Source organism: Bos taurus, chromosome Y, assembly GCF_002263795.3.
Source record: "Bos taurus isolate L1 Dominette 01449 registration number 42190680 breed Hereford chromosome Y, ARS-UCD2.0, whole genome shotgun sequence".
Lineage (NCBI taxonomy): Eukaryota > Metazoa > Chordata > Mammalia > Artiodactyla > Bovidae > Bos > Bos taurus.
Genome location: NC_082638.1, coordinates 5,713,987 through 5,728,462, shown reverse-complemented (window position 1 = coordinate 5,728,462; position 14,476 = coordinate 5,713,987). Strand labels below are relative to the sequence as shown.

At 46.9% G+C, this 14,476-nt stretch overlaps 1 protein-coding gene across 1 annotated transcript in view; it reads left to right on the top strand.

The window, feature by feature from the left end:
* The window catches only part of ANOS1 (anosmin 1), a 210,844-nt gene that overhangs the window by 167,182 nt on the left and 29,186 nt on the right, over positions 1-14,476 (top strand). The window contains exons 7-8 of the mRNA XM_005228535.3: positions 4,706-4,911; positions 8,916-9,060. Of these exons, the coding sequence (XP_005228592.2) occupies positions 4,706-4,911; positions 8,916-9,060 (351 nt within the window). The remainder of the gene's footprint in view (positions 1-4,705; positions 4,912-8,915; positions 9,061-14,476) is intronic.

Sequence of the window (14,476 nt, the reverse complement as noted above, 5' to 3'; positions counted from 1 at the left end):
ACAGCAGTGTGTCCATGTCCATCCCAAACTCCCTAACTACCCCTTCCCCAACCATTCCTCCGGGAACCATAACGTTATTACAGAGTAATAAATGCAGACGAGCAGAAGTGTGAGAATCTCAGCCCCTCTGTCTCCCCTCCCTGTCTTTCTCACTTCTGACTGCCACCAGTTACCTGAATGACCTCGGGCAGGCCACTTCACCTATTCAACCCTATGGGTTAAAAGATTGAAAGATCCTTACCAGTTTAGAAAACAAACAAACAAAAAGACCAAACAAGTAGCTTATAGAATCCTTTGAGGCTTTATCATAATGTGGTGTCAGCTATATGCATATAATTGTTTTCCACAAACTTCCAACTGCATTTCAAAGTTTTCATATAATCGAAACATTATGTAAATTGAAAGAAAAGATTTTGTACCTCTCAACAAAGTAAATATACTTCATTTCACAATGTAGGGAACCACTTCACAAGGCCATGGATGGCTGCAGTGTGGGGATTTGTTGGGACTGATTGAGATCCTTCAGCTTAGACATGTTGGACAGACTCATCTGAGGTCTTCCGTGACTAAACAGATAAACAAAAAGCTGGTTTACAGAGACTAATTGGGGCTGATAAACACATCGTCTCTGCTATTCCCTCTTGGCTCTGTAATTTTAAAGTGATTATTTGGGGGTGGGGGGAAGGAAGAGATTGGAGTGTCTTATCTTCGTTATGGGAATATGCCATCTTGGTATCCTGAACACTGAAATGGGCCTTATGTTTAAGAAAATGTGAAAGTGAAAGAATTAGCCGCTCAGTCGTGTCCAGCTCTTTGCGACCCCATTGACTGTAGCCCACCAGGCTCCTCTGTCCATGGGATTCTCCAGGCAAGAATACTGGAGTGGGTTAATTCCCTTCTCCAGGGGGATATTCCTTACCCAGGGATCAGACCCAGGTCTCCCGCATTGCAGGCAGATTCTTTACTCTTTGAGCCACCAGGGAAGAAAATTTGAGCCAAATACTATCAGTTTATTTAAAGGCATTATTTCCTAGTGCTGTTTCATCAGTTAGGTTGTCTCCTGTTTCACAAACTAGGTGATGTTATCCTGGACTATTGCAATCACATGTAAGGCATGAGATATTTTTCCAGGGCGGTGAGTAATGATAGAATGAATGAAGTAGATTAAGGAAATGATGAAACACCACCAGTTGACTTTCCTAAACTGGGAATTTTCTTTAGAAATGTAGATGATTTTGCTCTCTTCCTGTGAACTTCGGATTTCTGGAAGCATAACCGTGTATTTTCAGCACATGGACATCCAGGTGCATCATTGAAAATGTGAATGCCTGTGATTATCCTTACACGTTTTAATTTTTCTTTTGCTTCAAAGCAGTGATGAGCTTGAAGACTAGCTTCCTCTGAGAAGGATCTGCAGTGACTTGCCGTAGGTTTAGGAGTGAATCACGCCACAGATTTGGTTCTAAGGGCCTCAGAGAACACGAAGGCAGGAGGAAATGGTGACAATACTCTGCCAGTGAGAGGAGGAGAACACATATAATGGACTTGGATAGCGAGACATCTGGTCAACCCGCAGTAGGTGAACAGTCAGGTCAGGACTCCCTGGGGGCAGGTGTTGAGGCTCAGCGACCATTGGAAGAGCCTCGGTAGCTCCTGGTTTCATCTCCAAGAAGTAAGCTGGGAACCAGCGTGGCCAGAACAGCAGGAGGAGCAGGGACAGGAGAGCAGACTCAGGATGTTATGCATGGAAGGAAGGCACAGGGCTCTGGGGAGACTGCCAGCTCTTTTTTGGTGGGGGGTGGGCAGTGAGAGCTCCTGAACTTGTGTCATGAAGAATCACCAGCTGGGACTTCCCTGGTGGTCCAGTAGCTAGGACTCTGTGTGCCCAACACAGGGGACCCAGGTTCAATCCCGCTTGGGGAACTGGGTACCACCTGCCACAACCAAGAGTTCCCATGTGCCAGCTAAAGATACCACCTGCTGGAATGAAGACCCGGCATGGCCAAAGAAATACTAATAAATTTAAAAGCAAAATAAAATGAAACATAAACAAAAATAACAGCATACTGGAGTGGGTAGCCATTCCCTTCTCCAGGGGATCTTCCTGACCCGGGGATCGAACTGAGGTCTCCTGCATTGCAGGTGGATTCCTTAGTGTCTGAGTCACCAGGGAAGCCCAAGAATACTGGAGTAGGTAAGCCTATCCCTTCTCCAGCGGATCTTCCCAACCCAGAAATTGAACCGAGGTCTCCTGCATTGCAGGTGGATTCTTTACCAGCTGAGCTACCAGGGAAACCAAAAAAAAAAACAAAAAACGATTCACCAGCTGCCATACTGAGGAAGACTCAGACAGGCCTTCTCAATAATCAGGGAGAGAGAAAGGTGAAATGGGCCCAGGGTGTTATTCTGATAGAGACAGTGGGATTCCAGATAGACTCTGTAGTATTGATATGCCCACAGGAGCTGTTCAGTGAGAGCTCAGGAAGGATACAGCCTCGAAGTTTGGGGAAGGAGCCGTGGGAAGGAGGACTGTGCATTTCCTGAGATGGGGTGTCTGTGGTGGGGAGTAGGTGCTGGAGGGGCCAAGACTCTGGTGTTGGCAAAGTAGGTCCCAACTGGCTCAGTGGTAAAGAATCTGTCTGCCCAGGCAGGAGACACAGGTTCGGTTGGGTCAGGAATATTCCCCTGGAGAAGGGAATGGCAACCCACTCCAGTATTCTTGCCTGGAGAATCCCATGGACAGAGGAGCCTGGCGGGCTACAGTCCTTGGGGTTGCAGAGAGTCAGACATGGCTGAGCGACTAAACAACAACAGTTATTTTATATAAAACATATTTCACATGAATATATTTCTGGGCCCTCCCAGGACTCACTGAAAGCGCATTATCTCAGCATAAGTCTTGGGCGCTCCTGGAGGGTTCCTAATGTTGATTGTTTGAAAACCACTTGGTCACAAAAAAAATCATATAATGTGCTTTGGATTAGTGATTAGCCTAGAAACGCAATTACAAAACTTAAAAAAATAATAATAATAGCCCACAAACCTCCAGAACTTAGCTATCGTACAGGAAAGCAACAGATTTAAGAAAACAATAATTCATGTTTCCATCATTCCAAAAATGCAAAGCATCCTGAGAATAAAAACACGGGTATTTTCGCCCAGTCTTCCTCATGTATATCGAGTTTTCGTCTTTGCTCCTCTGATGCAGATGGTGTTAGAACTATTGGGCAGGCGTCTTGATGCAAAACCATCTGTAAGTCCTGTGTGGTGAGCGGCATCTATAGTTGCTCAATTTCTGGGGCTTCCCAGGTGGCGCTAGTGGTAAAGAACCCATCTCTAAATGCAGGAGGCACATAAGCGACTCGGGTTTGATCCCTGGGTCTGGAAGATCCCCTGGAGAAGGAAAAGGCTACCCGCTCCAGTATCCTTGCCTGGAGAATCCCATGGACAGAGGAGCCTGGCGGGCTACAGTCTATAGGGTGACAAAGAGTCAGACACGACTGAAGTGACTGAGTGTGCACATACACACGTGGCAAAAAATGAGGGAAAGACCCCCAAGTTCACACATGCTTAGTCATTTTCGTATACATATCTCAAATGGAGATTTGTCGGGGGCGGGGGCCGGCGGGTGGGGTGTTCCAGGACCTGGTCTCTCTCAACGGCTGAGAAGGTCTCGGTTTATGCAACAGACGAGAAACGGTGAAATGACAAACATATTAGCCATCTGTCATCCCATTTGTAATGTGGATTAAACAAAAAATGGTTTGTTTTTGCTGATGTCTCCATGTGGCTCTAAACTTTGGACTCAAGGATGTTCAGCTCCAGGTCCACTCAGATGAACACTTATTTGTATGAGCAGGCCCCGGATTTCTGTTTTCTCTTTTCAGAATTTTCACAGGTGTTTCACCATTGCTGATGTGTTTAATGTCACCCAACCTAAATGGAATTTGACGGTGTTTTACAGAATTTTGTCAGTTTCAGGACTGTGGAAATTGGGCAGGGTTGCCGTGGTATGAAACTGTCTAGATTACAAACATGGTCCAATGCACGTGTCTTACCATTCTGTGGACTTCCCTGGTGGCTCCGTTGGTAAAGAATCTGCCTACAATGCAGGAGACCCCGGTTCAGTCCCTGTGTTTGGAAGATCCCCTGGAGACGGGAAAGGCTACCCACTCTGGCCTGGAGAATATAGGGTTGCAAAGAGTCAGACACTACTGAGCAATTTTCACTTTGACTACTTTTCTGTAGACTGTATTTCAATTTGAGGCTGAAAAAGTGTTTCTGAATGCTGGGAAAGATTGAAAGCAGGAGGAGAAGGGGACGAAAGAGGATGAGATGCTTGGATGGCATCATCCACTCGATGGACATGAGTTTGGGGAGGCCTGGCGTGCTGCAGTCCGTGGCGTCGCAAAGAGTTGGACATGACTGAGCAACTGAACTGAAGTGCTTGTTTTCAAGTATCCTACATATAAAGGGCAGTGTTCCTGCATTGACCCTGTAGTCATCACATGAGCAGAAATGGCGCTTCCATGGTTGTTGTTCAGTCGCTCAGTCGAGTCTGACTCTCTGCGACCCCACAGATGGCAGCATGCCACGCTCCCCTGTCCTTCATGGTCTCCCAGAGTTTGCTCAAACTCCTATCCATGGAGTCGATGGTGCATTTGTGGTCATCCTCAAAACTGAACTCTGTCTCCTGCGATTTCAGATCCATCTGCACCCCCGGCCCCAGCCAACCTCCGGCTGGTGAACTCCACCGTCCACAGTGACGGAAGTGTGGCTGTGACCATCGCGTGGGATGTCCCCGAGGAACCAGACATCCCGGTGCACCACTACAAAGTCTTCTGGAGCTGGACAGTCAACGGCAAGTCCCTTGTGCCGACCAAGAAGAAGAGGAGGAAGACCACGGATGGGGTAAGTGCCCATTCCGGGGAGGGGGCCTGGTGTCTCGTGGGGGCGTTGAACTCAAGGTGCCCCATTTAAGAGCAGCCTCCAATGAGCCCAGAAGAGGGGTGGATGAGGAATGAATTCCCATCGCTTCCCTCTGGCCAAGGAGAGTCTGTGATCAGAGGACCACACCAGCCAATCAGCCTCGGACATTTCAGGCTGAGAACACTTGAATGTCGTCTGTTGACTTACTCATATCCAAAGGGCCAGCACAAACTCTAGAAATCAAAGGGACTGGAATGATGTCCATCTTACCTGCCTCAGTTCAGTTCAGTCACTCAGTCATGTCCGACTCTTTGCGACCCCATGAAAGGCAGCATGCCAGGCCTCCCTGTCCATCACCAACTCCCGGGGTTCACCCAAACTCATGGACATCAAGTCAGTGATGCCATCCAGCCATCTCATCCTCTGTCGTCCCCTTCTCTTCCTGCCCCCAATCCCTCCCAGCATCGGGGTCTTTTCCAGTGAGTCAACTCTTTGCATCAGGTGGCCAGAGTACTGGAGTTTCAGCCTCAGCATCAGTCCTTCCAAAGAACACCCAGGATTGGTCTCCTTTAGGATGGACTGGTTGAATCTCCTTGCAGTCCAAGAGACTCGCTAGAGTCTTCTCCAACACCACAGTTCAAAAGCATCAATTCTTTGGCGCTCAGCCTTCTTCACAGTCCAACTCTCACATCCATACATGACCACTGGAAAAACCATAGCCTTGACTAGACGGACCTTTGCTGGCAAAGTAATATCTCTGCTTTTTAATATGCTATGTCTAGCCACTGAAAATGGTACAATTCAAAATATCCTTGATATTAAGGTTTGCTTTTTTTTTTAAGCGATCCTTCTGAATTGAGGAGTTAAAAGTTTTTACTTTTTCTGTTGTGTATTGTAAGGTGCTCCTATCTGTAATGTCATTGCTAGAACTGCACACAGTTTACAAGATGTATGTTTGATGATATATGTTTCTCTTGGATTAAAAGGATGTGGGATGGCTTATTGTCCACATACCAAGAAATAAAATCTTCACCAAAACATTTCTTGCAATGAGATCTCCATAACACTGAACATTCTGCCTGGTGTGACATATGCTTAATGTATAAAAAAAATGTCTTTTTATTACACACTTTTTTATCTTGTTGTTATAAAACATAAATGAACAACTTCCTCTCTAATTTATACAATTGAATTGCACAAACTAATGTTGAAAAGAGCTTTTAAAAGACGGCAACAATTTTTTTAAAATGAACATTCCTGTATTTGTGCCATCGAGGATTGTAAAACACGTCTCTACCAGTACATATCACTGATATCCAGCTGCAATGCTGTTTTATTTATAAGAAACTTTCTGACAGTTGCAGGTTTTATTTCGTACAGCTCTGCAACAAGTGATAATTGATGATGTGTGCTCATCTCATAGAAAGTGCCGAAGGAGATAAAGGTGGGAAATCACAGAAATGGAAATCAGAATGTGACATGATGAAATATATACATGTATAGTGTACGTATAATGTATATATAGTACATGTGGTATCAGGTGGCCCCAGTGGCACCCCACTCCAGTACTCTTGCCTGGAAAATCCCATGGATAGAGGAGCCTGGAAGGCTGCAGTCCATGGGGTCGCTAAGAGTCGGACACGACTAAGCGACTTCACTCTCACTTTTCCCTTTCATGCATTGGAGAAGGAAATGGCAACCTGCTCCAGTGTTCTTCCCTGGAGAATCCCAGGGACGGAGGAGCCTGGCGGGCTGCCGTCTCTAGGGTCGCACAGAGTCGGACACAACTGAAGCAACTTAGCAGCAGCAGACTAAAAGGAGATTGTGTGTGTGTGTGTGTGTGTGTGTGTGTGTGTGTATTTTGTGCATCTGCAGGATGTCTGTGTGTGTATCCTATGCCATTTGCAGGGTGTGTGTGTGTGAGTTCTGTGTCATTTGCAGGATGTTTGTGTGTGTATGTCCTGTGAGTTGCAGTGTGTGTGTGTGTGTGTGTGTGTGTGTGTGTGTGTATCCTGCACCATTTGCAGAGTGTGTGTGTTTCCTCACCATTGCAGGGTATGCCTGTGTATTCTCTACCATTTGCAGGGTGTGTGTGTGTGTGTGTGTGTGTGCTGTGCCATTTGTAAGATGTGTGTGTGTGTGTGTGTATCCTGTATCACTTGCAGGATATGTGTGTATTTGTGTGTGTGAATCTTGTGCCTTTTGCAGGATGTTTGTGTATGAGTGTGTGTGTGTGTTAGGGCCATTTGCAAGATGTGTGTCTGTGTGTATTTTGTGCTATTTGCTGTCTGTGTGTGTGTCTTTAACCATTTGCAGCATGTGTGTGTGTATTCTGTGCCATCTGTAGGATATATATGTGTGTGTGTGTGTGTTTTATGCCAGTTGTAGGATTGTGTATGTGTTAGAATCATGTGCTGCTGGCAGGATGTGTTTGTGTGTGTGTATCCTGTGCCCTTTGCAAAATGGGTGTGTGCTTGTCTGTGTATCCTGTGCAGTTTGCAGGGTATGTGTGTGTGTATTTTGTGCCAGTTCTAGGATCGTGTGTGTGTTTGAATCGTGTGCCATTGGCAGCATGTGTGTGTGTGTGTGTGTGTGTGTGTGTGTATCCTGTGCCTTTTGCAGGATGGGCGTGTGTGTTTGTGTGTGTATCCTGTGCAGTTTGCAGGGAATGTGTGTGTATGTGTATTTTGTGCCAGGTCTAGGATTGTGTGTGTTTGAATCGTGTGCCATTTGAAGGGTGTGTGTGTCTGTGTGTGTCTGTGTGTGTGTCCTGTGTGATTTGCAGGGTGTGTGTGTGTGTGTGTGTGTGTGTGTTTTGTTCCAGTTCTAGGATTGTGTGTGTGTGTGAAGCCTGTGCCATGTGTATCCTGTGCTATTTGCAGGATGTGTGTGTATATGTACCCTGTGTCATTTGCACGGGGGGTGTGTGTGTCCTGTTCCATTGTGTGTGTGTGTGTGTGTATGTGTGTGTGTTTTTTGTTCCACTTCTAGGATTGTGTGTGTGTGTGAAGCCTGTGCCATGTGTATCCTGTTCCATTTGCTGGGTGTGTGTGTGCATGGTGTGTGTATGCATCCTGTTCCATTGTGTATGTGTGTGTGTGCGTGTGTGTGTGTGCGCGTGTGTGTGTCCTGTTCCATTTGCTGTATGTGTTCCTCCACAGGGAATTGAACCCTGGCCCCAACACTGAAAGCACCAAATCCTGGCCAGTGTACTACCGCGGAACTGCCCATGTACTATCTTTTGACAGATGTTTGAATTCTAAGACCACAAGCTTATTTCTCTCAATTCCCAGTTCTTGTAAGGGACCTTATTATCATACCCGCAAGCCATAAAAACATACTTTTAAAAGCATTCTGTCAAGTCGATTCTTAACAACTTTTGCAGGAAGTTTTCTCATAGAAGACGGAGGATCCACACTGAGGAAATACAGTGAATGTCCGTTCGCTGGGTCTCTCCAGGTGTGGGCTGCTGTGACTCTCTGCTAGTCTGTTATAAAGGGCGCTCATTGTCTCTGTGAGCTGCCGTCCAGGAGGGAGTGAGGGACACACACACAGAGACGCACATATATCCTGCCAACGGCACACGATTCACACGCACACAAACACACATCCCACAAAAGGCACAGGATACACACACACACACACACACACACACACATCCTGCCAATAGCACAGAATTCAAACACACATACAGTCCTAGAACTGTGAGTTCTAGGAGTGAGTTGTTCATCATCACATAACTGCAGAGCATCCAATAATGGGATTAGTGACACAGTTTCCAAAAAAAAGAAAAAGATGCTTTTGTGTGACATTTATTTGGATCCACGGCACAACTGGCTTTGCTAAAGATGTAGAAGGTTCCGTGATCTTAGTCCTGGCGGAGGTCAGGTGGGAGCTGGTGGGCTCCCTGAGGACCGGGGACCCCTGGCGGGAGGCTCAGGGTCCGGGCGGCTTCTGACGCAGTCTCGTCTCCCCTCCTCCTGCAGTCCCAGAACTCGGTGACCCTGGAGCCGCTGCAGCTGGGCTGCGACTACACTGTGGAGCTGCAAGCCATCACCTACTGGGGCCAGACACGCCTCAAGAGCGCCAAGGTGTCCCTGCAGTTCACGTCTGCACATGCCGCCCACAACAGTGAGTGTGCACGGCTCCTTTCCCTCACTTCCCGTCTTCACCGGGCAGGTCTTCCTACCAGCGTGCGTGTGACTGTGTCCTGTGAACCAGCACGTGTGCAAGTGTTACCTTGGCGTCTTCCTCACGGTCTTCATCTATTCTGCGTGCAGTGTTTTGGCATCATAATGGAAACTTCAGAGGAAAAGATGTCCCATACTAGCAGATGCCGATATTGACATGATTCAGGGTCCTTATTCTAATGGAAACTTCGGAAGAAAAGGTGTCTCATCTAGCAGATGCTGATATTGACATGATTCAGGGTCCTTATTCTAGTGGAAACTTCAGAAGAAATGGTGTCTCATTCTAGCTGATGCTAATATTGACATGATTCAGGGTCCTTATTCTAATGGAAACTTCAGCAGAAAAGGTATCTCATTCTAGCAGATGCTGATATTGACATGATTCGGGGTCCTTCTTGTAATAGAAACTTCAGAAGAAAAGGTGTCCTATTCTAGCAGATGCTGATATTGACATGATTCAGGGTCCTTATTCTAATAGAAACTTCAGAAGAAAAGGTGTCTCATCCCAGCAGATGCCAATATTGACACGATTCAGGATCCTTATGCAAATATGTCTTTATAGTTTTTTTTTTTTTTTAATGTGTCTGTGCTGGGTCTTCATAGCTGTGTGAGGGCTTTTCTCTAGCAGCGGCAAGCAGGAACTGTTGCCTAGTTATGGTGCCCAGGCTTCTCACTGAGCTGCTTCCTCGTTACAGACCACGGGTTCTAGGACACACGGGCTCACTAGCTGTGGTACCCGGGCTTAGCTGCTCCATGACGCGTGGGATCTTCCTGGACCGGGGAGCGAACCCGTGTCTCCTGCTTTGGCAGGCGGATTCTTTACCACTGAGCCACCAGGGAAGCCCTGCCTTGGAGTTTTCTGTACGACTTTTATCTGTTTCACAGATACTTGTGGTGTCACAGTGGACACTTAAGAAGGTGTCCCATTCCAGCAAATGCTTGTGTTCACACGATCAGGTCCTCACACACGCGTACGGGTCTTCGAGAAGGATCCTTGTAGCTAAACTCTCAGAAACTGTTAATTCCCTCTTCAAATGCAACATGCATTTGAGGCTTTCAACCCCTTTCTTTGTGGGTTTCACACAGTGGTCACAATTCCTGCAGAAGGCTACCCAGTACCGCACTGGCAGCAGTGACCACGTCACCCCACGCCCACATCCTAGGCGCCAGTGTTACCAAGCTCGTCTGTGACCATGAACTTAGCACAGTGAGAGGAACGGCATATGAGACCCTCGTCTCTGAGCCAAATGTTGGATGCTGTGGTGTTTCTGGCTTTTGCCGACAGCTGGGGAGTGGCGGGTAGGGCCGTGGGGAGGCTCCTGGGGCCGGGCTGATGGAGGGTCAGCCTGGGAGAGGCCACAGGCATCTCTGCAAGTGTTGCTGCCCCGGGCTCACGAGGTCTGCCTTTCATCATGGCTCCAGGCCTGGGTCCAACCAGGACGGTGTGACAAGCGTCTAGAATTTAGGAAAGAGTAGGTTGAAGCTGAAACTCCAATACTTTGGCCACCTGATTCGAAGAGCTGACTCATTTGAAAAGACCCTGTTGCTGGGAAAGATTGAGGACAGGAGGAGAAGGGGACGACAGAGGATGAGATGATTGGATGGCATCACCGACTCAATGGACATGGGTTTGGGTGGACTCCGGGAGTTGGTGATGCACAGGGAGGCCTGGTGTGCTGCAGTTCATGGGGTCGCAAAGAGTTGGACACGACTGAGCGACTGAACTGAACTGAACTGAGGCTGCCTCCTCTGAGTTAGATGCAGGGATAGTCCATAACCATATTCCTTGAGCTTGTGTGCATGCTCAGTCATGTCCAACTCTGCGAACCCGCATGGACTCCTCTGTCCATGGGATTCTCCAGGCAAGAGTATTGGAGCGGGTTGCCATTTCCTTCTCTGGGGGATCTTCCCTACCCAGGGATGGAACCTGTGTCTCCTGCATTGGCAGGCGGCTGCTTTACCCACTGACTGAGCCATTTGGGAAGGAAACCCTAATTATCTTGTACCACCTGGAAGATAATGGGGATCCAAAGGAGCAGGTCCACTTGAAATGGTGTTTTTCAAAAGAGTTCTCGAAACAAGAGCTTCCTCCCTACTTCAGAAATGGGTCCTTTGGGAGATTAGATGGATTTGAAAAGTCCACTATTTCTGTGTATCAGTCTGGGTACACTACAACTTTTATGTAAAAATTCTCATGGAAACATTTCTGAGCATGTAATAACTTCATTGATTTTTTTTGAAAGAAGGTTTTTATTGAAGTGCAGTTGATGGACCACGTTGTGGCAATTTTCTGTTGTACAGCAAAGTAATTTCAGTTATGTATATATATGTACATTTTAAAAAGTATATTCTTCTCCATGATGGTTTATCACAGGATGTTAAATATAGTTCCCTGTGATACACAATAGGACCTTGTTGCTTATCCATTCTCTATATCAAAGCTCACATCTGCTAACCCCAACTTCCCACTCCATCCCTCCCCAACGCTGGCCCCCTTGGTAATCACCAGTCTGTGGTGATTACCTCAACGTCTGTGAGGCTGTTTCTGTTTCATAGGTAAGTTCATTGGCGTCATTTTAGATCCCACGGGTGAGACCATACAGTATTAGTCTTTCTCTGTCAGACTTAATGCGCTTAGTATGATCATCGCTAGGCCCATCCATGTCACTGCAGATGGCATCGTCTCATTCTTTTTCGTGGCTGAGTAATATTCCATTGTCTATATGTACCACACCTTCTTTATCCCTTCCTCTCTTGGTGGGCCTTGGGGTTGTTTCACATGTGTTGGCTGCAATGAACATAGAGGTGCGTGTACCTTTTTGGATTATAATTTTGTCTGGATACGTGCCCAGAAATGGGGTAGCTGGGTCATACAATAGTCCTATTTTTAGTTTTCTTAGGAACTTTCATATTGTTTTCCATAGTGGCTGCACCCACCATTCATTAATTTCTTTAAATGCAATCCTACATCCATTCATCCAGTATTCTTGGGCTTCCCTGGTGGCTCAGCTGGGAAAGAATCCACCTGCAATGCAGGAGACCTGGGTTCAATCCCTGGATTGGCAAGATCCCCCTGGAGAAGGGAAAGGCTACCCACTCCAGTATTCTGGCCTGGAGAATTCCATGGACTCTATAGCCCATGGGTTGGCAAACACTCAGACATGACTGAGCGACTTGCACACTTTAATTCATTCATCAAACTGTGTCTAACTATGGGAACAGTTACTATATGATACTATCATAGACCTCACTAGAGTATAAACAAATATGTCATATACAAAGGAAAAAAAAATATATATATATATGTGAGTATATATACAATATAGACTATTGTATGTGTATATTATACAGTCTCTATGTATCTATTTCTGTGCATTCTATATAATACAATGTTTTCATGTATTAACATGAACTCGCGCACACGTTACTGCATTAGACACACCTGATGTCAGCCTTCCGAGAGCCCAATGTGGAGTCTGTAAACACGTGGCCAGGATAACAGAGAGACTAGCCCATGCATGGTGCAGAGAGCTGCCAGGGAGTCGTGGAGGCAGACAGACTGACACGGCAGTAGGCACTGAGCCTGCCGGCCTCTCTTGGGCCTTGCAGAGCAGCGGGCATCACACCGCACACGTGCAGCACTGGAACAGAGCACTGTGTGTGCAGAGAACCAGCACAGGGTGGGGGCGGGGAATGAAGCAGGAGGAGCTTCCCCCCTTGGAGATCGCAGTCAGTCCCATGGGTGTCCTGCCATCCGTGTGCCGAGGCCACCCTGGGTACCCCACAACCTGATGCCCCCACCCCCCCACCCCCAGAAACCAGAGCTGTATGTTTGGCTGCCTGCCCGGCACCACCACTGGGATGGCTGACAGCTTCGTGAAATGGACCATCCTCCAAACCATGATCATCTCATCCTTTCACTGCTGTTTCTCTCCACGGCCCTACCCTCAGAGCACCTGTCCCTCAGCCCTTCTGTTCGAGCCTGAGGTCAGGAGAGGTCGTTTTTCATGCCTCGGTTTACCTCTCAGAAATCCAGTTCATGAGGAATCAAAGTCCTCTGGTGTTCTAACCTCACCTGCGACGTGGGGACCTGTCCAGGTCTTGCCCACTGTCCAGGCCATTGCCACCTTCCTGATACAATTTATCTCCTAATTATTATTCGTTTCCAGCCTTTCTTCAATATCTGTCTTATAGATGACTGTCAGAACAGTCTCTAGAAAACATTAACCAGTATCACAGATTTCTCCCCCTCTCAAGACCATCACATATTCCTGCCGTCTCTTCACTTATGCCCACATCTCACGCTTTCCTGTTTCCCCAACTTACTACTCACTGATTTCTCCTCAAACCAAAATCCTTTAAACATCTGATTCTCCTGAGATGGTAGTTTTTCTTCTACTGGTGGTGGGGATTTCTGTCTTGTGCAAAGTTAAGTTGGCCTTTTGGTGTTTTTCCAGTTTTCCCAATAAACAGCGTTCCTTCCCCCTTAGAGGCTGGTATAGCTGCGATCCATGAAGGGGCCGTATGAGTCCTGTAATTGAATATGCATTTCTGCCCACAGCTGAGAATCCCATGAACAGAGGAGCATGGTGGGCTACAGTCCAGCTCAGTTCAGTTCAGTAGCTCAGTCATGTCCGACTCTTTGTGACCCCATGAACCGCAGCACGCCAGGCCTCCCTGTCCATCACTAACTCCCGGAGTCCACCCAAACTCATGTCCCTTGAGTTGGTGATGCCATCCAACCATTTCATCCTCTGTCATCCCCTTCTCCTCCCACCCTCAATCTTTCCCAGCATCAGGGTCTTTTCAAAAGAGTCAGCTCTTCGCATCAGGTGGCCAAAGTATTGAAGTTTCAGCTTCAACATCAGTCCTTCCAATAAACACTCAGGACTGATTTCCTTTAGGATGGACTGGTTGTATCTCCTTGCAGTCCAAAGGACACTCAAGAGTCTCCTCCAACATCACAGTTCAAAAGCATCAATTCTTCAGCTCTCAGCTTTCTTTATGGTCCAACTCTCACATCCATACATGACTACTGGAAAAACCACAGCTTTGCTCAGATGGACTTTTGTTGGCAAAGTAATGTCTCTGCTTTTTAATATGCTGTCTAGGGTTGGTCGTAGTTTTGGCTACAGTCCATGAGGTCTCAAAGAGTTGGACATGACTGAGCACTCATGTACCATTTTACGTAACCAAGAAAGAGATAATGATATTTAACCTACCAAAGGCCACTTTATTCTAGGATTAACTGATTCCTGTCAGAAGGATCAGAACAATTTAAAAAAAATAAGTGATACTGCAAAGTACCAGTCATAATACATGTTACTTGGGTTTCAAGGTGGCCTCCAGCAGAGACT